Raw genomic sequence first — 24,486 nt, forward strand, 5'->3', positions numbered from 1 at the left:
AGACATATGTTTGTCTTTTCATCCAGCAATAAAAGCAAAGCTTTCATTTCACCTACACTTTCCAGTGTCCTAGGTCTGTGGATTCTTTAAAAATGCGAACATTTCCACCCATTCCTTAGTAATGAGGAAGAGACAGAGGGAAAGGGGATATCATGATCTCTAATTTATGGGCAGCATTTTACTGCTGTACGTACCCAGATGGTCTGACTTCCTCCTTTTTCTGCATTTCATTTTCTTTTCATATCTGATGTTTTTTTCCATGTTAAAATGAACATAAGCTAGTTCCCCAATAATACCTATTTTAACAGCTTTCTAGATTTAAATGTATCATCTATGAACAATTAACTGCCCAATTTATTGTAGAATGTGATTTTAGCCAAGCAGGAGAGTCAATCAGCAGTGGGGGGGAAAAAGGAAAAAAAACAACAAAACCAGTGCTTATTTGTTTGGTGGATTCTTGGTGATTTGTTTGGCTTTGTGGAGCTTTTTTGTTTGTTTATTTTTGTTTTGTTTTGTTAATTATTTGGAGAAAATCACTCGTAAATGTACAGCTGGCTTTATGACACAAATTATAAAATCACAGCCATGCCACTGAAGAAATCGTGACATACAGTCTCTTTCAAATGAAGGGAAGATGACCTCTTCCAATATATCCCTTTAAATGATTTTTTTAAAGTGGCTTCTGCAAACTGGGAAATGTCAAGCACCTCAGCATACGTGATTTTCCAAAACATTGCCTAATAACATGCCTTGTTTCATAGTCCTCCAATTCAGTAGTTACATAAGGCAAAAACAAAATTTGAAGGCAGATCTAAACATCATTTCCCACAAACTTTACAGAAGTAGAAAAATACATTTCTGCTTAATTGCTACCCTTAAGGTTTTTTTCTCCTGACTTAAGAAGCAACAAGGAACAAAGACACATGGAAAGGATTTCATTTTCAAAAGAGGTATAAAATGACAATGTGAATTAAATATATCGATGGAAGGTCCAAATGCATGGCTCCAGCTAACATCCATTAAAGCTGATTCTCTTCATCTTTTCCCAGCAAAATTCTCTTGTCCTACAAGACAAATTAATAAAATCCAGATGTTTTGATTGCATGAGGAATCTTGGAGTGCACTGCCAGATAAGAGGATTTGCTCACTGGAAGTACAGACATTGAGTGGCAAAACCAGTAAGAAGTTCTTAGTGAAAACAAATTAAATACACAGGTCATAGATAATTCTTAGCTACCTATAAGGCTACACAGGAAAACTCTGCTCACACTCATAGGAGGCATGAACAGTTCCTCACCAGTAAAGGCAAAAGATTTTAATTTTAATCCTTAATGTGGAATATGAGGCAAGGTACTGTATGATGGGCTGGAATTTTAGAACTAATCCTGCTTTCTTGTTTTTGTTCCCCAGTTTCAAGACTGGCAAATGAAGTGTAGTGGAAGAAGCAGAGAAATGTACAGGAGGGTATTTCTCAGCATTTAGGTTACTGGGTGTCATCCTAGATTAGGAGTTTTGTATCTATTGTGAGGAAAACACAAAAAAGACAAACTGGCAAAAGAAGCCAGTTTCCTCCAAAACACAGGAGCAGTGTTTTTAGCATTGTGCATTGCTGAATTATACCAGAATAAACAGAAATTTGTGTAGAGAATGTAACTACAATCCAACACGTTAGAAGACAGATTAATGGGCAGCTCTCAAAGCATGTATGTATCACAGGCCCTCTGCAGCCAAGGACCTGCACCATTAAATGCAAGACATAAAAATGTATGGATAACTCAAAGAGGCAAGAATTTGAGGAAGAGCCCTCTCGTGTTTCTTTGGAGTTTGTCTTACCTGTTCCTACCACAATCAGTCTCGGATAATCAGGAAATACTTTCCTAAACTGGCTAAAGAGAAGTAAACATTTTTTTTTTCCCCTGGACTTCCTGAACAAAAGTCTTATGAGAAACTTTTCCTTTATGGAAGACAAGGACTTCAGGTTGTGTCCAAAAATTAGTACACAAAATATCCCCAAGAGTTTGTTGTGAGAAAAACCCATTCACTGCAAGGTTTGTGAAAATGGAAAAAAAAAAATATTGCTACACTGGAATTACTGTTTCATGTTAATCTAGAAGTAGGGTTTGGGGCTAGAATTCATGGATCCAGGTGTCATTCCACTGCTGGTTTTACTTATCCCCGTGTTTTAGCAAGCAAGAGCTAATTTACTCTTGGGACTTGGAAAGACTCTAAGGTGCCTATTTCCTTTTCATTTTTATTCCCGGGAGATGGGATGACTACAGTTTTGGCTTCAGCAGTTGGAAAAATTCTGATAAAAGCCTCTAAAGTAAAAAAGAAAACTAATTATGTGTCATTTTCTTACTGGTTTTGGCAGGGAGATGTTGCATCACACTCTTCCTAACAGACCTATGGGAATCAAAATTTATCCTCTTTGCCAAAGCTTGGAAGAGCCTTGAATGGAACATGCATGTAAGTAATGCAAGCAGACATTCCACTTTCCTCACCTCTGCCCTAGTGCTTCACCCTGCTCTTTGAATTGTCATTTAAAGGTGGCAGTTAAGTAACACAGCACCTTTTGTCCATCTGTTCATCTAAAACAGTTGGATTTTATGATATCCCCTCTTCCTATTGAATGAACATCTCCTGCCAGCTTGGGCAAAACTCTCCTCTGATGTACAACAGTGAAATTAATCAAGAGTAACCACATCATATTCAGTTATAAAACATATTTTAATCATAGCTAAGATATGGAGTAGGCACAAGTAATTTGCTAAATTTTGAAATTATGGTTTAATGTGAAATTTAGGATTGAACACAAAGATTTAAAATTAGTCTGATGAATACTCACCTTCATCAGATTTCATCTTTTAAATTTTGTTACCTGTTAGCAAGTGTAGAAGTGTTTAACTCCCGTTGACTGGTTGCTTTGAAAGAGCTCCATTACATGCATGGCTGCAGTCCAGCATAAAAATCAACTGTTTTTGCATTTCAGTTTAAAGCAGGTATTGTTTGTTACTTGGAAGGCTTCTAAGAATGAATTTTTCCATAGTGAAAACAAGAGGAGGAAAAGCAGAGAAAAATTCAGTTATAAGGCAGTATATGGGTCTTGGGAAGTTTGGGTTCTGTTTTCACATTTGAAACCTCTCACTTTTTGGCCTGGAAAATAGGAAAAAGAGCTGCTAGATGTACAGTGAAACCTTTAGAAATGTGGAAACTTCTGAAATTCTCTGCTCGTAGTTTGAAAGTTGAGTCCTACTGGAGTATCCTTTCCTTCCCTCTCTCCTCTGTATTACAAAATGAGCTGTGAGGTTTGTGAAGCAGTTTCTAACACAACTGCAGTGAAGCGTTTTGCTCAGTGTCTGCCCCAGTGGATCTGATGTTGGTGGTTCCAGCTACAGCATCTGGCTTAAGGACAGGGCACAAGAAGTTGCCTTGGCATCAGGTGCTGCCTGCAAGAGGCAGACAGCATTGCTCCCTCTGTCTCTCCATGGTTCTGGTTAGGCTTTACCAGAGAAGCAGAGGTGACACAACCAGGACCTCTCCGCATGAAATCTTACCCCCCATCCAAAAAACTGCACTAGATTAAAAAGCAATCCAGCTATCTTCATTCCAGGCAATAGGAACAAGAATTCCAACTCTTTGATAACTAATTCCTTTCCAAGTGGAGCAGATTCTATTGGAAAAATCTGCCCTTCAAAAGCACCTTGATGTTTAACCCCTGCTGATCCTGCAGCCTTGCCTGTTGCACAGCATCATCTTGCCAGGAATCAGTTTCCAGATTTCTCAGCTCCTTCTGCCTCTGGCACAGGCCTCTGCTTTTGGTGCTCATGTACTCTGGATCTGTCTGTTTTCCAGACAACTGCCCATGTCTGCAAATGCTGAACAAGTGGTTTATGTGCCTCCGCAATGCAAATTGACCACGCGTGCTGTGACACCAAGCGTGGTGTAGAATTCTCCTCCTGCCCTTAATTTTAATGCCAGATGTATCTCCTATCCCTCTTTTGCTCCTATGGTGTAAAAATATCATGATGGATTTTTTAAAAAAAATTAATTCTGATTTTTTTTTTTTTTATTGATTATGGGGAAGGCATAGATTGCTTTGTACTAAAGGTATCCCAATAGCATGAACCCAGTATTTTGAAAAATACTTTGTAATCAAGACAGATATTTTTACAAAAAACAGAGATTCTTTCCTGTCATGTAAATTTTTCCAAGCTGGTAGATTTTTTACTTTGACATGAATGCTAGTGTAAAGCAGAAGCACAGTCAGAGTAAGAACACATATAGAAATATTTGCATCTTAAGTAACTCAATTAAATCACCAGTTTGTTATGAAGAACTCACTCAGCTACTCTTTTGTATTGCTAAAAAGTTTGAGTACTGCTCTATAGCAAGATTCCACTAGCACATCAGACATTTTAAACACAAGCAGGAAACATAAAATGAAAGCCAATGTAAATAAAGCTGCTTCAGATGCTTTTGAACATACAAGTGAAATATATCAATGTTTGAGAAATTCCATACATTCAGCAAGCAGACACAGAAGGGATGGCTTAATTTTCTGCTGTTCTTTCAGACTGGTGTCTTAATGTTTATTCACAGTGCTTTATAAGTAATACATTATTAATCAGATTATACTAAGACCTCATCTTTGTTTCTATGTTACAGTTCATTATGTAGCAATTACAGCAGGATAATCAAGTCTTGGGGGGGCCTTTTTGTTAAGAACAGGTAGTGCAATCTTCCACTGTCATGCATCTTAGACAGTAGTAAATTAATTTAAAAAATCATCGGAATTCCCCAACTGAAACATCACAGCAGTTTTCTCAGAACACCACATCTATCTCCTGTAAGTGTTCCAGATCGAGTTGCCAGAATGTTGATTTCATTAGAAAACCAAAATAGCTACAGTCAGTGAGAGTAAGAAGAGGAGTCTCACAGTTTGCAGATATTGGGAAATCCAGAGGCTTGACCTAGCCAGAAAGCATTTTTGGGAGAAAGCAGCTACAGTCATTTTTCTAAAGCACATTTGCTTTTGTAATGTGTGGCTTGCAAAGAACTTACCACATGTGGACCATAAAGCGTTTTATAAAAATTTCTGTTTTACTGAGTTTCAGGGAAAGAAAGTAGTTTTAGCTAAGAGGGACCAACTTCACCAGAGATCAGGACCTTAGCTTTAAGGCAAGTGCCCCTTTCTCAAGAGCCAGAGTCTCTCCTAAGCAAGTAATAGCATTAAGTACTCTTTCACTTGCATATCGTTTTTCATGCCTGAATAGAATTCTTTGCTTTGCAGATATGCAAGCAAACTCTACCAAGAGCCTCTGAGGTAGGCAGTGAGTGCCCTCTGTGGTGGTTGATTTCTGTCCTCTGGGGGAGTTAGGGAGCTTGGAGACACCAGGGGCTGTCACTGTGGACTTTCCAGTTTCCAGTGATGTTTAAGAGGGTTGGGGCAGGGAAGGAGTGAAGCATTCCCAGTCCAGTCCTCCCATCTTCTGCAGGGTATAACAAAATGCAGCCATTTCTAGGATGAAACACTGCAGCTGTTCTAAAGTTTACCAGCGACCAACAAAACATCCCAGTTCACAGCAGGGAACAGAATATATAATCAGTCTAAATGAATTTGCAGAAGAATTCAGACAAACAGTGAGAATGCAAGTTTGTGAATTGGAATTGGATTTACATTTCTTCTCATCTGAAAATAGTTTGGAAACTTTAATGAGCACGGGGTGCCAGGATGTCTTTATGCTGGAAGCAGCCCGAGGGGTAGCACAGCTTTACCACTGGTGTGGAGCAGGAGGTCAGCACTCAGCAGAAGGAAAAAGGGAGATGCACTGGCATGATCCACGTGCTCAGCAATCCCTAATGGCCTCCCAGTGGCCTCCTCGACTGGCCAGGACCCTCTGTGGCTCTGGGTGTTTTGATCCACAATCTGAGTTTCCTTAGTGGGAAAAAAAAACAAAAAAACAACAAACCAGCAAGGAATTAATTCTTCCTTTCTTGTGGCCCCATGCCTGAGCTGAAATGAGACAGTCTATCCTGTAGGAAGTATCTATTAACATGGGGTACTTAAAATACACAGCAATGAGTGTATGTCCAGGATTTGAACGTTGCTGTTTTGCTTTCCCTGAATAACAACACCTACATCAGTCTGGTATTGTGAAAACCCTTGGCTGTTTTCATTTTCATTTCCTACAGGGCAGTGTTTAAAGGTGCACTCCAGTAATATTTTCTAATTGCCTTTGAGACTGTTTAATCAAAATGTCAGTATTCACTTCTGCTGTACCCTTTCAGGTTTCTATGTGCTTAGCTTTCTATATCAGAAATGTGGCTGAGCCACAGCACTGATGTGTTTCTTCTTACAGTAGTGTTCTGATTCCTGAAATATTACATCTTTTCTGTTTCTTCATATAGCATTTTCTGATCTGACACACTTTTTTGTTTGAGAACTTAATTCCTTCAGTTTGATATCTTTTTCTACCAAAGTCACTGCATTCATTTTAATCAAATAATATTATTTAATATAATTTCCATTTTTCTTGTAAAGCACTTTACACTAAGCTGTAAGCTGTTTTTCATAGACCTTGAGTATAAGGGTGGCAAAGCATTAAAGAAGATTTTAGTGAATATGTGTAAGCAAGACAGGAAAACAAAGTAATCTTTTTTAGTTGTAAATAGCTCTTAGGACCCTTCTGATGTGCAAAAGCAAACCTGTAGCTTTGTCTGAAAGACATACAAATGAAATAAAAGAAAAACAGTTTCAACAAAAAGAAGCACCTTTTAAAATGTATAATCCTTGGGGTTTCATGAACTATTCCTTGTGATTAAATAGTCTTTTCTTTAAAGAACATGCCAAATATTGCCCACATCTTCCCCTAGAGAAAGGTTTGTTGTCATTCTTCTGGGCCCCTTGTAGCAAGACTGTATTGTAAGGACATCCAGGAACTGAAAAGCTTAGGATGGGATTTAGGTTTCCTGGAATCACACACATGTTATCTTAATGGGATGTGCTATGAGATGGAGACAGGAGGTCCACAAGGTTTGTTCAGTGGGGGCTTTTATAGACCTGCAGTAGTAATTTCTGGGAACAGTCCAATCTCAAATTATTTGAAAAATGTTAATAACTAAAAAAAAATATTTAATAATGGTTGCTGAAAGATTTCAGCTAGCCTTCTCTAGAGTCTGTATACTACTCCAAATTAGGTCTGAAATGTATGAAATCACATTCATTTTCAGCAGCATTGCATACCTACAACTACAGGATACATTTTGCCAACTTAATTGATTCTGTTAAGAAATGTAATTTAACCTGCAAGGTCATCATTGCTGATAACAATTGAGAACAAACCAGTCTGATTCTCAGATTTTACGGTACAGTTTAATTAAGATGATTTTATAAAATTACTTATAATAGTTTAACAATCCTGCATTCTTATTTTTGTGAAATTACTTTCCAGACCAATAAACACGCTTTAATCTTTAATGATGTTTCCACGTGTCTGAAATTGAAAACCTTAAATTACTTTTAATGTTCTAGGTGAAAACGGTAGATAAATCCTACTTGTAGCTTCCAAACATCCAGACTGTGACATGCTGCATGCCTTTTGTCTCAGCGTGCCAGGCTAAAGGACAACACGAGCATCCTCGAAAAATAGAGGCATCTTGATCCATTTCCAGAGTGGGCCAGAATTAAGGGAAGAACTGCCAATGCCATGGCTTCTCCTTGCTATCTTTTGCTGATCTCATGTGTTGGTTTCACTGGAGCTGATTTCAGGGAGGAGAAATCTGATAGTAAGTATTCAGTGGCCAAGTAAGTGCACGGTTCCTCGGTGCTGAGTTATCCACAGCTGCTTGCTGTTAATAGCTCAGAGCGAGATACAGCAGGACTTATGGGACAGTGGATGCCTGACTCCCTGGCAAAACAGGGAATGTCCAAACTTAAACCTGTTATTTTCCTCAGTGGCATGATATTTCAGAAGAGTTTTGCATAACTTTAGTGTGTCTGTACAACCAGGAAAAGAGATAGGGATGGGGGGTGAAAGTATAGCACAGCAATGATGACAGGCATTGGTTTGCATCCTGCTTATGAAAGAGTCAACGATACCCTGCAGCCAGAACCACATCCAGTTTAACCGATGCTTGTCACCTCGGGGACGACATTTTCCATTCTGATTAGACAATCGGGAGAGATTTGAAAGGTTTTAGAGTTTCCCTGACATATCCATCAGTATTGGCTCCGATAACATGGAGAAAACCAGCTGGTATTACTTAGTGGTGAACCCAGCTCTGGTTAGCAAGAATAAGACAGGCCAAGTCTTGTTCTTGCCTACTTTGCTTGTTGAGGTTTCTGGTGAGCCTGTCATGTAAAGGATGCCACTGCGTATCTTCTTTTTGACATCTGTTTTGAAGGCACTGGAGGTTTTTTTCAGAATTCTTTTGTACAGTAATGAATGCTTTGGACAGTTTGTTTTGAGGTCACAGCCATTACTGAGCTATAGCTCTAGGTGAAAGAGTTGAGTACACTCAAAAGGCTTATGAAGGTTATAGAACAAGGATAAGAAAGTCTCTGGAGCCTGAATTCCAGGTGCACGTGAGTTACACATCTTGTTGCAGTGTGATTCTTGGGGCTGTCCTGCGCAGGACCAGGAGCTGGATTTTGATCTTCCTTGTGGGTCCCTTCCAATTCAGGATATTCTGTGATTCTGCGATTGAGTGATTGGGTTTTTTAATCTGCCAGTTTCCTTCTTTTTACTTTAACACAATTAATGTTTATTTGTGATTGGAAAGAAAAGTACCTTTACAAATACATCTTCCTCATGTTACTTCCAATCTCTCTCATGTTACTCCCATGTTTCTACTTCGTTAATTAGGAAAATATTACCTATCCTGTAACCAAGGCAGCATTTTTAAATGCACTTGAACAGTAATTAAAACCGGAGTAAGCAAACAGGTAAAGTACCAGCATTATATTTCATTGTCAATATTCAGGTGGCGTAATTTTACATACAGATACGCAAGATAAATACGTGTAAAATGTAGTTGTAAATATGCATATACACATCGTGGACCAGGCAGCGGGTGACAGGATGAGAGAACAGAGTCTCAAGCTGCTCCAGGGTAGGTTTAGGTTGGACACTAGGAAGAATTTCTCATAGAATGGATAATTAGACATTGGAATGGGCCGGCCGGGGAGGCGGGGGAGTCACGATCCCTGGAGGCGTTTCAGGACAGCCCGGACGTGGCACCGAGGGACTTTGTTTAGTTGACGTGGTGGCGCTCGGTCACAGGTGGGACCCGACCACCTCAGAGGTCTTTCCCAGCCCAATTCATCCCGCGATTCTGTTTATCGAGCATATAACGAGGCGTAAAAAGTATCCCTTTTGTACGGCAGCTCCGCGCTCGGAGCGGGACGCGTTCCCCGGCGCCACAGGGAGCGCGGTCCCGGCCCGAGCGGCCCGGGCCGCCCTTCGCCCCCGCCCGGCAGGGCACGGCCCGGCCGCGGGCGCGGCCTCGCCGCCCGCACTGCGCAGGCGCGGTCCGCGCGGGGCCGCCTCAGACGTGGCACTCGGACGCGTGAGGCGGCGGGCGCGCGGCCGCAGGTAACGGTCCCGGCGGGCGCCCCCGGCTGAGAGCACGGCTCGGCTCGGCTCGGCTCGGCTCGGCTCGGCTCGGCTCGGCTCGGCTGGGCTCGGCACGGCTCGGCTGGGCACGGCACGGCTCGGCGCGGGGCTCCGACCGCCCTCAGCAGCGCCGAGCCCGGGCACCATCGGGTACCGCCGCGGGGCGGGCGGCGGCTCCGAGCGCGGGGCCGGACCTGCTGAGAGCTTACGGCGGCTTAAAACTCGTAGGCGATGGGGATGGAAAAGTTAAGAGGCGCATAAAAAAGCGTAGGAAAGCTTTGCAGGCTTGGCGGTGGATGGGGGGAAATGTAGGTTTGGCTTTCGTAGCGTAGTCGACAGTGTTGGAAGAAGCAGCCTTTGGTACGTGCGTGGTGTATCGCATTCGGTGTGTGCGTGCAGCGGTGCTCCGCTCCGTGTGTCCGCGGAGGTGTCGCGCACCCCCGAGGTTGGTGGCCAGATGGACACGGCGGCGAGCCCGGGGGAGGCACAGCACCTCTGCCTCGGTGACGTGTCGGGGAGCGCGGCGTCTCCGGAGAAATACAAAGTTAGTGCTTCTCCTTCAGGGAGCCAAGGACTCGAGCCCGATTCTGTTTCTGTTGTCCTGCTTCTGAGCACGTAGCTAACTTTTGCATCTTCACAGAGACGGCAGAGCCTTGCATAGGTGCAGCGATTCCCTGAAAAAAGGTGACAGTTTATTCTGTAATAGGGGTCAGTTAAATTCTGCAGCTGTTCCTCGGTACTGGTGGTGTTCCCCAGGTTAGGGGTTCTAAGGTAAATTGGTGCTGAGACAGGGAGATAAAAGTTTTCGTGACCTTGTGTGTGAACTCTTCATGGTGTGGTGGTGCATCCACACCCTCCCCCACGGTGTCATTTCTGAAATGCTTGTATTTCTTCAGGCAGCCTTAATACACTAACTTGTGATAGTTGGTATATATACACCTATCCTGAGAAGAGATTAAATTTCCTTGGTGCTAAATAGAATTTGGAACTGTGTTCGAAAAACTTGTATTATTTTGTATGTGGTTGGAGCTCCTCTCTCACTTCAGCACAACCTCTGTGTGTTTGTACTGTCTGTGGCAAGTTTGACGTGGCAAGATTTTTTTATTTTTTTTTTTTTGTGTGAGTAAGCTGTGGAGGAAGTAATTTCCTCTGAATGCTCTTGCATCTTAAGGTGTTTGTTGTTGCAGCTGCCTCTAAGTGAAAATCTCTCCCTTTGTATAAATATTATATATATATATATATATGTCTGTGCTGGTATGTAGGTGATTTAGTGCTAATTTAGTGTCTTTTGGAGCAACTAAAGCTCTCAGTGCCACGTCTTTTCTGATGGAGGGGGGAAGAGGGAAGAAGGTACAGCTGGCAGCACCAAGCCTCTGATTAAACATTTTTCTTTCTTCTCCCTGTGTTTACCTTGTTAACTAAAAAATAGGTGGAAACTCCATAGGATTAACCCCTGGAAGCAGTTAACTACTGCAGCTGAGAAATCTTGTGCTACATTGAAGAGTGTGGGGAGGGCCAGGCCCTGTACACAGATCAGAGTGATTTCTTGTCTCATATGGATCATGTTGAGTTTTTTTTCTTCAGAGGTATCTTTTTAATTTGGGGAACCTAGGAATGGGCTTTCTGGTAGGGGTGACTTTTCTCTACTGACATGAGCCAGTGCAGCATAAATTTATGTATGTGTTCTCAGAGTTGTAATTTCAAGGTGCCTTTGTGTGTGCTTCTGGAGCACAATTTGTGTTTGATTTTTATCCTGTTTCCATGTATAAAGATGACTCCACAGCTTGATCTTAGGAATGTGAAGTACAGGTGGCTGGCAAAGCTATTTCAAATGAACATTTAATACCTGAAATGCTAATTTATGTTGTGTAATTCTTTGGAGATGCCTGGCTTATGTGCTTTGGATTCTAGGGGAGTAGTAAATGCTTGTTCAGGGTTTGGGTCCTCAGCATTTCTCATAACAGTTTAATTTGGGCCTCAATAGAGTGAAATTCTGTTACTGTTAAATTCAATCTGCTATCAAAATAGAAGTTGTCACGTGGAAAAGAGGAAGGTTGTTATCAAGGCTGCAGAGTGTAGAACTTTGGTAACTTTTCAGATCCCTTGGTGGCAGTGGCACTATATCTGACAACTAGTCTGGTGAAATACCATCATATGGTTTGGCAGTGCAAGATTCTTCAGATTTTCTTCTTCTAAAAATGATGGCAGTTACCAGGACACTCTTTCCTGAAAGTTTTCTAAAATGCTATTCCATCCTGTTAAATAAAATCTGACTACGAGAAAGAAACTCCATATCTTGTGAATGCTCCCATCATTAGAAAACTCTTTCTGAATTGCTTTCTATCAGATTCTGGGGTTTGCTTGTTTCATTTATTTAACAACAACAGGATCAGGATGTGAAACTTAGGGGAGAAGATGCCTGATAAGAGCAAGGGCAACAGAGTGCTGTTGGGGCCATGCTGCCTCAGCTCTCCCTTATGGAATATCTTGTGCTCAATTTTGGCACACTGTGGAGTTTGGGAGTAAAAAGACCTCTCAGGCCTGTGCCAGTAATACAGAAGACAACCAGAATTAGGAACTCTCTCTATCCTGTTCTTCATTCTCTGTTTCACCATCATGAAAAGCAAGCAATCTTCCATCACTTGCTTGGAGTGGGGTTGATGCAGAAGGTTTGGTGGAAAACTGGTGATGTATTCCACACCTCCTCTAAAATAAGGTGTGCTAGCACAGGAGAAGGATTTGCTAGGGGGAGTTTTCTGTTCTGGTCAGTCTGCTTTTCCTGATTTTTCAGTGTGTTTTGTGTTCTTTAAGGATGGCTGGTGTTTGGGGAAGCAGGATTCACAGCGGACTTTCCACATGTACTTGAAGTCAAGGCTCACCCAGTAAAAATAATAGTTTGGGACTTTCTTTTCAGAGTTTTTTCCATCTACACGTCCATTGCTTGCAGTTCTCTCTGTGGGCTTGGGAGAGGTGGATCCCATTTAAATGCAGTGTGTGGTAATGCTGAGGAAACTAAACTATCAAGAAAAAACAATGTTCGCCCCTGACTTTCAGGGCATTTTTTGCCTTCAAATGTGTCTTTTGTCTTTTTTTGGGAGGGAGTACAATTCACGCCCTTTTGAGTGACAAAGAGTAGCAGGTGTCATTTTCCTTTCTTCAGATTCCTGAAGAGGAAGCAATACTTGGAATGAGAAAATTGCCATCATGAGTCAACAAGGTTATGTTGCAGCTCCTCCATATTCTCAGTCACAGCCAGGAATAGGAGGTTTTGGACCACCCAGTTCTTCAGTTCATTATGGGCATTATGGGGACCCTAACTCCTCATATTCAGCACCTCAACCAGGTATTATTTTGTCTTAAAATTTATTTTCAGAGTCTGCTTTTCTGTAGTGGTGTTTTATGTCTCTTTCTACCTTTTGTGAGTTTTACACTGATACTGTGACAGGAAATAGAAAAAAGTTTTACCCAGTTTCTCTAAAACTTGTTGAAGACAGCAGGAGTTGTGTTACTCTAATCAAATGCTGAATATAGTCAGAATTCTGCTAGAAGTGCTTCTGGTAATTGACTTGCTAGAATACTTGGGGAAAACACTGGTTTCCATACCAGATAATTTTTTTATGTTAGAGTACTGTAAAGAGAAAATAGTTCAAGAAATACAGTTTGAAATGCTGTTCATTCAGTGTAAATCACAGTTTCTTCATGGTCACGATAGTAGATCTGAATCATGAACCATTTCCAGTACAGGAGAGTGGGTTCTACATATGGAAGCTCTTTTTGCTTATATTTTAAAAAGTAATTTTAAGTTTTCATTCTTACCTTGGTCTCTGAAATCAAAGGGACCTCTTGTTTCTGCCTTGAAATATAGCTGGGTGATAGGGAATTATCACTGCCCCAAACTGGAAATTGCAATGTCTGTTTGTTCATTGCTTTTTCTTACTGTCCCTCTTGGGTTCTTTGCTGGAAAGTTATGAACTGTTATTTGTTTCCTTTTTGTTCTCTCTTAGTTTTTCATATCTGCTCTTATAACTGACCAGAAATGCGTGCTTTCCAGCAGAATCACCGAGATTGGAAGGGACCTGTGGTCCAGCACCTCTGCTTAAGCAGGGTGACTCAGAGCTGTTACTCTTAATGCTAGAGCAGAGCTGCACACCTGCTGTTCTTGTCCATCTTGTTCTTTCTTACAGGGTTTTACACTGAAGTGCTTAATCCTTTGCAGGTGTGTCAAAATCAAGTGTGCCTTTTGGATCTCCAGCTCCTGTCGGGCCTCCACCACCTGGTGCACAGCAATTCAGCCAGAGCAGTTTCCAGAATGGGTCTGGTACACCAGGACAGCAACCACACAGGTGACTGGAAAGGTTTAATACCTGACATCTGAGCTGTTTGACTTCTGTTACCTCTCTGTGGAGGAGACAGGAATTGGAAGGGGAGAAAACAGGGACAGGTGAAAGCTATAGAAAGAAGTCTTTGAAAAAAGATTGTGTGAGGGGATAGCCAAGCTTTTATTACACAGTATTTGTGTTGCAGGTGAAGTGAGTCAATAATCAGCTCTTTTATTTAATTCTGTTAAATTGTAGTTATTTTCCACACCTCCCAGGAGTGGCAAAATTAGTTTGTGTACCCATAGCTTCTTCAGTTTTAGTGAACCTGACACCAGTTAGCAACATTCTTCTGTGGTTGCATGTAATCTTAATCTGCTTCTGTGCTCCTTAGTTTTTGTGTAGTTATTTCATGTCAAAATAGAGAAGCTTTTACTGTGGGAAGGAGGACCCAAAAAGAGTGGTCATTAATTGTTCAAGATGATTTACTCACGGGTAGTGAGAAGTGGTGGTTGTCCTGAAGATGAAAAAACAAAGTGAATAGAGTCGGGTAGACATGACCTAGCAAAATATGGATTCTCTTCCATGGCTTCCAATAACTTCCCTGAGAGCTGCACATCTCCTGTTCTTCACCTGGTCTTGATTTTTTTTTTTTTTCCCTCCAAATTTGATCAGGGCTGTTGTTCTAGGCCAGGAAGTATCCAGATGAACATTTCAATTAAAGTGAATTCTACTTCTCCTGAAATAGCTGAGCCCATCCTCAGTTTTACAAGATGTCACAGGAGAATTGGTATTGATTGTCTCTGGGACATAGCCTGAGATCTTATTTTACCAGAGTGAGATAGCTGAGTAGAAAATACCTTTGTAAGCCATGTGTGTGTTACTGCTTTCTTTTCTTTAGCTATTTTTCTTGTATTCATGTTTTCCATATCTGATAATCATGAAGTTTTTCTCTACCTGCATCTTCTTTTATCCTGAACTACAGAGAACTCCTCAACAGTGTCTCACTTCCTTTTCTTCTCTTCACAGATTTTTCTCATATTCTTCACCCATCCCTGGTAGGGAATCTTCCTTTATAAGCTTGGAAAGGGGATGGAGTGCTGTGAAATATTCAGAAGCTTATGTTTCTTAATCTCCAGGCTTACAGTTCTTGCTGCTCTCACTTTGCCATGGCACTCTGCTTCATTTCTAACAAGTGTGCAAACAAACACGGACTGCCTGTTTTTATGAAATGGGTGTGAAAACTCTGTCCTTTGTGTATTTTAATACGAGTATACATTTTCTGAGCAGAATGTGGGCATACTCCATTAGGGTTTTGTCCTAATTAATTGTTTCAGCATCACCTTGAGGAGGTATGAGATCTTTGAGAGTTATGGTTGGTTGATGTAGTTTTTTTGCATAACTCCACTGTTTTGTTTTTTTTTCCTTTAGGTTTCAAGGCCCTCCACCTCCAGGTAACACAGGACCTTCCTATCCTCCCTACAGTCATCAGTCCCAAGCAGCTTTCCCAAATACTGCACCTGCTTCCTCTACAGCACAACTTGCTGACCAGCTCAACAGCATGCAGATAAATAGCTATGGTAATGGGGTTTATCAGAGTATATTATTGACTTTTTCTCTGTTAAAGCATCAGGGTTATGATAATTAGAAACTTAGTGAACTTCAGTATAAACAGAAAATGAGACCTTTGACTGCCATCATTGGCTTAAGTTCTTCAGAGTTTTTTCTCATGCAGTTCCTTAAATCAGTAGTGTTGGGTTAATGCTGAATTGATGTTTGACAAACCTTCCATAAAATTTGGATATCCCATCAGTCATTTGTCAAATTACTTGGTGAATGTGTCAGTAATAGCCAAGGCATGACCAATAATACGGAGACAGGGATTAATTTTTCTCAGCTTTTTACCATTTCCCTTGTAACAAGTCTGTTTTCTTTTTTTTTGTTTAAACATTTTTGGGTTTTAATCTTAATTCATCTGTGTTTATTTTGTTGTTACACCGTCTCAAACCTAAGCCATAAAAATGCGATTGTGTGATGCTTCCATATAAATTACTTCTAGCCACAAAAGCTGATACATATTTTAATTATGCAAAATATATTATATAAAGGATTTTAAGACAGGTATGTAAAATAAAATGTTCTCATTCAGTGCTGGGAGCCTTGTGTTTTGCATGTAAAGACTTCTTTCACTTAACATATGTGACAGAAAATGTATTTCAGTGTTTGTATACGAACACATTGCTTCTTTAGCTTCAAACCTAATATTGGTTGTTCTTGTAGCTCTCTTTAAAAGTACTTTGTCTTTGGGGGAAAATCTGACAAATATAAGTTTTGTAAAGCAACAAGTGTTTACAGATTTTAAGTCTCAAAAAACCTCTGTTCTCAGGGTCCTCTTAATTCGAATTGGAATCTGGATCTTATAAACAACAAACAGTTCTTTGCCAGTGTGTACAAAATAATTCCCACATTTCATCTTCTAGTATCAAGTGGATTTATTTTCCATCAAACCTGTAATGGTGAAATACAGATAGCAGATGAACAAAAACATGCTACATAAGAGAAATTGATTCTTGAGCAAAAAGCATGTTGCTTCACATTCTGAAATGAAGTAGTATTTTGAAAGCAGGGTGATGTACATGTGTTCTAGTGAAGTACTGTCAAACTCTGGCTCCTCTCACTCTTTGCTCATCTACCCCAGCTGCAGGGTTTTCTTGAAAATAGAGCCAAAAGAAATAAACTGACTGAATCAACTGAGACTTAAACACTATTTGTCATATGAACAGACACATGGAGTCCCATAAGGCAGCACTGTCAGTATGGGATCCAGTGTTGCCTCTATGTTATAGACATGTCTTGAGCAGAACCAGAGCACCTTTGACACAGGTTTGGTAGGTTATCATTTCTCACTCACCTGACATGGTTTCTTGCTCAGGTCCTGGCACTGCTCCGAGCTCCTGCGTGCCTCCCGGGCATCCGGCAGCTTTCCAGGGCCCACGACTGCTGCCCCCAACCCAGCAGCAGATGGGTTTGCCTCCTGCACCACAGCTGCCTCCTCCACCAGCAAATAATGCTAATGGCCTTTGTGCTCAGCCTGCATTGCCTCCTATGGCCAGGCAGGGTGGAATCCCTGGACCTGCCTCTCCAAATCCTAACTTGCAACACCTTCCGGGACAGCCTCCGGGGCCTGGATATCCTCCTCAGCAAGGTAGGGAAGGATGTTTGTTACGTGATTGGAAAGAAAGTGTGCAGGCACTGTGGAACTGTGTCCGTTCTTTGCTGAATCTTCAGCTGGCTGGGGAAAGTAAAATGTTAATTCCCTTTCCGTAGGAGGGAAAGATGTGCACTGTCAGTCAGTACACTTGAGACAGGCTCTGCTTTTGCTCACAAGTTTAGCACTCTGTTGAGACTGTAGCAAGAAAAATGGAGATTAATTTGGATCAGAAACAGAAGTAATGGTTAGTAATTGGTCAAGGCACAACATATGGGAAAGAGTTTTTCTTACACTCTGTAAAAGTATAGGCTGCTTTCTGTCATGTAGTACTGTCATAAGCAGCTTTAAAAAATGTCTTTCTGTAGCAATAATGGATTGCAACTGGATACAAAAATCCAGCTAATGGTATCAGTTTGCACTGACTGATGTTAGTGGAGAGATTCTCACTGAGGTAATGGCCTGGCATGAGCAGCTGTGGTAATCTCTACTAACTGTCCTACTTGATATAAACCTGAAAACTTTGGAGCCAAAGTTGTCACATCTGGTGTTCTTAGTTTTTAAAAACACAAACCAAAGCCAAACTGAACGACAGAAACCCATTTCTTTTAGTTGCTGAAAACAGAGGGGAAGGAGGAGTTGTGCTTAGCCAAGTAAAAATTAATTGCGTGGCAGAAGTGGATGCTAAGCATTGATACTGGAACTTAAATACTTTAAATGAGCTGTCATTTGTAACTCTGCAGCAAACTATGGTCCTCAGATGGCAGCATCCCAACTGTCGTATCCTGGTGCTTTGCCTGGTGGCCCAGCACAGCTCTCAGGCCCACCACAGAAGAAGCTTGATCCTGACTCTATTCCAAGCCCAGTAAGTAATGTGGCTCTAATTTTTTATGAACATAACTTCCTGCTGCATTTGAGATAAAGGAATGACAGTGCTAACATTGTGTTCGTTTTAGCTGGCGAGGTTTTTCATAACATCCATGGGCACTTAGATGGTTTGGCTTTCAACATATGTTCTAGTTCTTGCAGTTTCTAATTAATGCAGTTTTGGACTCCGTGCTGTCAGTTTTGGATCAATTAGTGTATGAAATTAGTTTGATTACTGAAGATCAATTAACTTATGAAATTAGTTTGATTACTGAAGATGCTTTATAACTCTGTGTAACATGGGACGCTCATACTTGAGTGTGTCCCAAGTACTTTATAGGAAATACTTCACTAGCAATTCTCAGCAGGATTCTTAATGAGATAGTGACCAGTACAGAAGAACTACTTGTGTTCACTGCAGCTTATCACATTTCCTTTTCACCTGGAAAGTTTGAAGCTTGAACTTAGTAACAGATAACCAGAAGTAGGATTTGCACACAATACAGGTACATGAACTCTGAAGTGCAGTCCTAGCAACTCTTAGAAGTCACAGAGAACTCAGAAGCCACTTCACATTTTGATTTCAAGAGTTTCTCAGGCAACCAGAATTATTTCCTTGAGCCATCCTTCCAGTTGCTGCAGCCTTGTAAAGATTTCAGTAGCCTGGAATATACCTGATGCTTAAGCTTCATGCTGGCTGAAGAGGCTCAGCTGTTGAACGTGCACTGGTGGGAAAGTGTCTCTTCCTTGGATGGTGCTAGAGAAAACAAGGTTTGAAAACTACTTTCTGGTCAGGGCTGGTCAGGCACAGGCAGCATTTAGCTTCTTTACTGGAAACAGCTGGAAATAAAAAGCAATAGTGTGCTAAACTCATGGAGAAGTTGTTCTGGTGCCCACACTTAGAGTGGTTTTGGTAATCATCTGGACAGACCAGAAGGTCCTCAGAGAGACAGAATTCTTGAAGCAGCTTCAACCTAGAACTTTGTACTTTAAAAAAAATGTTTTCACCACCACACAGCAGGCTAGTCTGGGTGAAGGAATCTTACGCTTCTTGCTGAGGCAGGTTTGCTGTACAGGAAAAACTTTTGCAAAAGTCTCACACTGTCTTCTTTAAATTAGGGTATTCTTGTGTCCTTCTAGGAAAGATTTTTTTTTTTACCCAGTGACAAATTTGATACACCCCCCCCAAACTTTGGAAATACACTTGTTGATAATCCCTTAGGGGTTAATGTAACAACTGCAATTGCCTCGTTAAAGGCAATTTTTAACTGAAAAGCATTGTGTAAAAAAACCTCCCGAATCAAGTGTCTGTATAAATAACAGATGCCCTTAAGTCAGTCATTCCTAGTGTTTCAGTGCAGTGCTTTTTACATTAGAGGGATAAAATGATCTTGTATAATTTTAAAAAAAAGGGCAGGGTGAGAAGAAGGTCTGGCATGGAAACATGGGCTGATGTCTTGTTTCAATTATGCACACAGCATAAACAGCCTTGACTACAACAGCCATGTTAAAATAGGTTAAAAGGTTTGTTTAAGCCTTACAGAGAGGATCAGAATGAATGTGGAAAGGAACATGATCTGGGTCAATGTCTGTAGAGGACAAAAAGCTAATTCAGAATGAGGAATAAGTATGACCATGTGTGTTGCTGTTGTTATATTTACCTTATATAATTATAGTAGTGTTGCCAGATAAATTGATTTCTTATCTGTAGCCATTGCTGATTTATATTTCTCTTACATATGTTAGAGGTTGATACGTACTCTGACAACATCTATGAAAACGCATCTGGATTTTGTCAACAATTATTCTCAAGAAAAATGATAAATTTAAGTCAGTCAGCTGCGGAGTCCTGTAGCACATTGACCCTTTGCAGAGCTAAGTCTCAGAGTGGTTTGCTTTCTTCAGCCAATGAACCTTTTAAACCCTTTTCCTTCTAATGCAGGAGTTAGCTGCAGGTATACAAGCCAAGGAGGCAGGGAAAAGTAATCAAGCAGAAGATCTAACAAGCTCTCTGAAGGATGTCTTGTGTATTTAAATTGCAGTACAAAAAGTTATAGGCCCCAGACTGTTTTCAGTGTATTATGAAATACCACTTGGACATTGATCAGTAAACTCTATGCAAGTAATTTAGTTTTTCTTCTGTTTGCTTTCCAACAGAGGCTTCTGAAGTTCCCTAGCAATTATTAGAAGTTGATGTGCAATGTAAAGGCACAATTCCATGAGCTATCAGCAGCAGTGGCAAAGCCAGTTTCAGAAATTCCCTGTCTGGTTCCTCTTGCTTCCCACAACTGTTTGGCCACACTCTAAACCAGATTGCTGAGGGAACAGGAGGAATGATGGTATCAGTGATTCAAGTTCTGGTGTGGAACAAAATACAGCTTTATCGAGCTTTGGTTTTATCCTGAAAAGTGCCAGACTTAAACCAGTATGAGTGATTGTGCAGAAGTAACGGGGAGCAGTGTATGGGAAAGGAATCTGGATAGCAAAGTCAGCTGCATGAACATTTCATGACATTATATTGTAAATTGCTATAAATTAGGCTTCATCAGAGTTTTATTTAGTGTAGGTCTTAGCCTGTTCATGAGTGTAGCTGAATGCTTGACTTACCTTCCTCATACTGTTCTTGCTTCTTATTCATTAGATTCAAGTAATTGAAAATGATAAAGCTGCCAGGGGAGGCCAAGTCTATGCCACAAACACAAGAGGACAGGTTCCTCCCCTTGTCACCACCAACTGTGTGATCCAGGACCAAGGTAACTGTCCTTGTCACTGCTTTGGGAGTCTTTCAAGGGAAAATCTAATATCATTACATAAAACAGAGACTCAATTGTCAAATTTCTCATCTGAAAATGATGGTATTTGTTCTAAATTGGACGTGAAATTGCAAACTTCTTGGAACAGGACAAAAAGGGGGGAGGAGGGAAGTGGAAGTTTAGTTCTTACACCTTGGCTTAACACCTTCTCTACTCTTCCTGGCCTTTCAAAGAATATGGGTAGTTGAGACAACTTTGCTTTTTCACTGGAAATTCTTGAAGGTGTTACATTTCAAGTTGAAAATCCTTTTTGGATTACTCTGGAAATTTAAAAGGTGGACAGTAGAAGAGGCAGTAAGACTAGACTAGCACTGTTAGCATTTAAGATAGGAATTTCTATTCAAGAGATAGGGGCAGTGTGCAAGCTGTCTAGTTGATGTACGCTGGCCAAAGGAAAAATTTAGCTGCCTTTGCTTCTGCCTGGAGCTTGGAAGTACAATCTTACACATGCTGCTCTTGACAACAGGCTCAGTATTTTAGTACAGGTTAAACTGATGGTGTTATTCAGCCCAACAGTAATTTATCAGTGCTGAGATAAACTGTATAAAATGTACAGACACACCAAGATTTTTTGGCATTATCTAAGAATGGGATAAATCTGTTCTGGTGATCCAGTCAATTCCTTTCAAGAAACTGAGCAGAGCTGCAGTTTGTTGGTTACCAAGGGAGCATCAGGAAGCTGATTCCTGAACTCCTTTCAGTGCTCTTGTCTGCAACACACAGCAATTTCTGTTTGAGGGAATTGAGCTGGGTGTCCTCTTGGTGGTGACTTCTACACCCTGTATTTTGCAGTATAGGTTTTCAAAATCAGAGGTAGCTCATTAGAGCGGTCTTAAAGTAGATGCCAGTCTGCTTCATTCCTTTTCATACAGTGTTGACATGTCCACTGGGATATCATCCATATTTTCTTCTAAGATCCTAGATATGGGATGTTTGAAAGTAATCTCTACTGAGCTTCTTCTTGCAAGTAATTGTTGGTTTATTCTTATTGTGTTTAAATCTCTGCTTTATACTCAGAAAGCAAAGATGTAACCAGAGGGAGGGGCAGTGGGCTGGGTTATAAAGAGGAAAGACGGGCAGAAGCCTGCATGGGAGGAGAAGGAAGCGTGTATTAAATGTGGCACGTGCACTTGTTGCTTTGTGGTGTTGTGATTTTTCTGCTCTGTGCTGGGTGGGCAGGTTCCATCTGGCAGCCTTTGACTGTGCTCTGTTGCTTCGCAGGCCACGCCAGCCCCCGCTACATCCGCTGCACGACCTACTGCTTCCCAGTGACTTCCGACATGGCCAAGCAGGCCCGCGTGCCCCTGGCAGCTGTCATCCAGCCCTTTGCTGCTGTGCCACCTGACGAGGTAGGGCACACTGAGTATCAGTGCTCTGCCTCCAAGTTATTGCAGACTGCTTCTTCTGTGATCAGCTTGGTGGGGAGGGTGCTTCAGCTCAGACCCTGAATTGGTACGACTGTGAAGAAGAGGCAGAAGCCCACTGAGGTGGGCTTGGGTCATGGTGTAACTTCAGAGGACGCAAGTTTTCATTTGGAAAAGGTACAGGAGTGATGACTCCTTTGGATTCCTGGTGTTTCCCAACTGCCTCTAGTTCATGCCAGCTTTGTCAGTTGCTTTCTCTGCTGGAACTGTGTAGTTTTAGGCAAAGGTATTAAAATAGGATGACCACAAACTGTATGAAGATAATTTTAAGATGTGGGGAGTTAGATTTGAAGAGGGACATTTTTCCATTGGGGTCTTTACAATATAATTTAATTTCACAACAGACCAAGAAGATAATTGGGTTTTCTACATGCATGAGCTGAGCCATAGAAAGAAAAGAAACTTAACCAACCATTTTTAGCACTCATTTGAAGGCACTAGCCTTTTGTCACATAGCCATCTCTAATGACTCTCCGTACTCACAACATATCCTTAGTTCTTTTGCATATTTTTTCTGCAGTATTCTCTGGTCTTAAAACAATTACCCAGGTTTTCCAGAACTCTCAGAGGATTCTGTCAGTGGCAGGGATAAATCCATTTTTCAAGCTATATCATCTTTGGGATTATCTTGCTTGGTCTTCATCTTCATTGCTCCAGAATCCTTCAGCTTCTAAATCCTGCGAGATCTGCAGAATGCGTTTCCTTTTCATATCCTACGTTGATTTACTCCAGAGTGCTGTGTCACGGGAAAAAAACCAGGGATTTCATGAAAGTTGTAGTATGTGATTGTGTCTTCAAAAACTCCTCATAAACTGCCTGCACAGGAAAGCCTAATTAAAATTGCCAAGACATTCAGTGCTTGGTTGTGCAGTCTGATTTTTCTTTCACTTTGTTTTATTGCTTATAAATTCTTGGTAGTTTTTTTTTTTTTTAATATATGGTGGAAAAAAGCAGATGTTGCTCTTTATCAGGATGGATAACTTCCAATCCAGCAGACCTCTGTAGTTTGAATTGAGAATATTATTTTAGCAGGGTAGATTGTAGTTATCTTCTCTGTGGTCCACAGGGAGATGGGATGTATTACTGATGGCTCTGTAGATACAAGGTCTCGCTATTTGTCTGCTAGACAGCAACTTCGGGTTTCATTCCAGTTCTTGAGGGAAATGCGCACACTTGGCTTGTTGCCTCCCCCTGTATTTTCTCCTTGATGAATCTCTTGTTTTGCTTCTCCACCCCTTAACTTTATCAGCCAACCTTTGCTCTTTACCACCCTTGATCCCAGTTTCTGTGCCCAGGTGCCACTTAGATGTTGGCTGTTCATTTGTGCATCTTGCACCCAGATTCTGCCTCTAGTCCTTTATGTTTCCCACACGTGGCTTCCCTGTCTCCTGCATTGTGTTTGGACAGGTTGAACAATGAGTTGCTAAAATCTAAATCTCTTCTGCTTACATAAATTTGCACTATGTCCAAACATTTGTGCTTGGCCAAGTTCAGGGGGGTTTTCCTGGGGCTGGCAAGAAGATGTGCTCGATGACCCACTCGTTGTGAAGTGTTGGTACTCTCGAGCTGTTGCAAAGGTCAGTGGGGCACATTAATCTATAAAGAGCAGTGTGTTTTTCCCTAACCTCTCTTTTGGAGGAGCCTGAAAAATGTCTCTCAAAGTTGGCAAAAGCCCAGTGTGGAAAATTTTAGTCAGAACAATTACAGCTTGGTAAAATTGTAAGAACTAAGGAGATAGTGTTAGAGTGGGAAGAGCTGGGCAGTTTTGCTGAGGCAGTTTTTCCATGTCTTGCCTGTGCCCTTTGTCTTCACTGCTGCAGCCAAAAATAAGATCTTACTCTTAAGATATCCTAATAAAAATGGTCTTCCATATGGGATTTATAACTACTTTAATTTTGAAAAGCCGCTTAATTTGAAAGAACTGGGCTTTTTATAGAGATAAAATACATTCAGGGGCTTATTCGTGTTTCTGAACTTCCTAGTATGGTATGTTCTGCCTGAAACTGGTGACTGCAAGGCACACAAGGTTCTTTGTTTCAGAATATCCACCCTACTTTAGACAGAGTACCTTTTAACAGTGTCTGCAAGTGATGTTCATCACATGCTATTGCGTTACAAGGTGAAAATCTGTCTTAATTTCTTTATTTCTTGATAAACAGAAATGTAAAATGTTGTACACAATAACTGCATAAAAAATTCAGTTAAGAAACAAGAGAAATAGCTAAGTCTTCTGGGAGTGGCAGA

At 41.1% G+C, this 24,486-nt stretch overlaps 1 protein-coding gene across 2 annotated transcripts in view; it reads left to right on the plus strand.

Moving 5' to 3' along the window:
- Window positions 1–12,797: 12,797 nt before the first annotated feature.
- Window positions 12,798–24,486, plus strand: part of SEC24D (SEC24 homolog D, COPII coat complex component) — a 37,019-nt gene continuing 25,330 nt past the window's right edge. The window contains exons 1-7 of one of the 2 annotated variants that reach the window (XM_062494018.1): window positions 12,798–12,957; window positions 13,831–13,957; window positions 15,362–15,510; window positions 16,863–17,135; window positions 17,882–18,003; window positions 20,647–20,758; window positions 22,040–22,167. In XM_062494018.1, the coding sequence (XP_062350002.1) occupies window positions 12,819–12,957; window positions 13,831–13,957; window positions 15,362–15,510; window positions 16,863–17,135; window positions 17,882–18,003; window positions 20,647–20,758; window positions 22,040–22,167 (1,050 nt within the window). In that variant the 5' untranslated portion in view covers window positions 12,798–12,818. Of the gene's footprint in view, window positions 12,958–13,830; window positions 13,958–15,361; window positions 15,511–16,849; window positions 17,136–17,881; window positions 18,004–20,646; window positions 20,759–22,039; window positions 22,168–24,486 lie in introns of both variants that reach the window. The other variant, XM_062494017.1, reaches the window with a different exon arrangement.

This window comes from Cinclus cinclus, chromosome 5 (assembly GCF_963662255.1).
Source record: "Cinclus cinclus chromosome 5, bCinCin1.1, whole genome shotgun sequence".
NCBI lineage: Eukaryota > Metazoa > Chordata > Aves > Passeriformes > Cinclidae > Cinclus > Cinclus cinclus.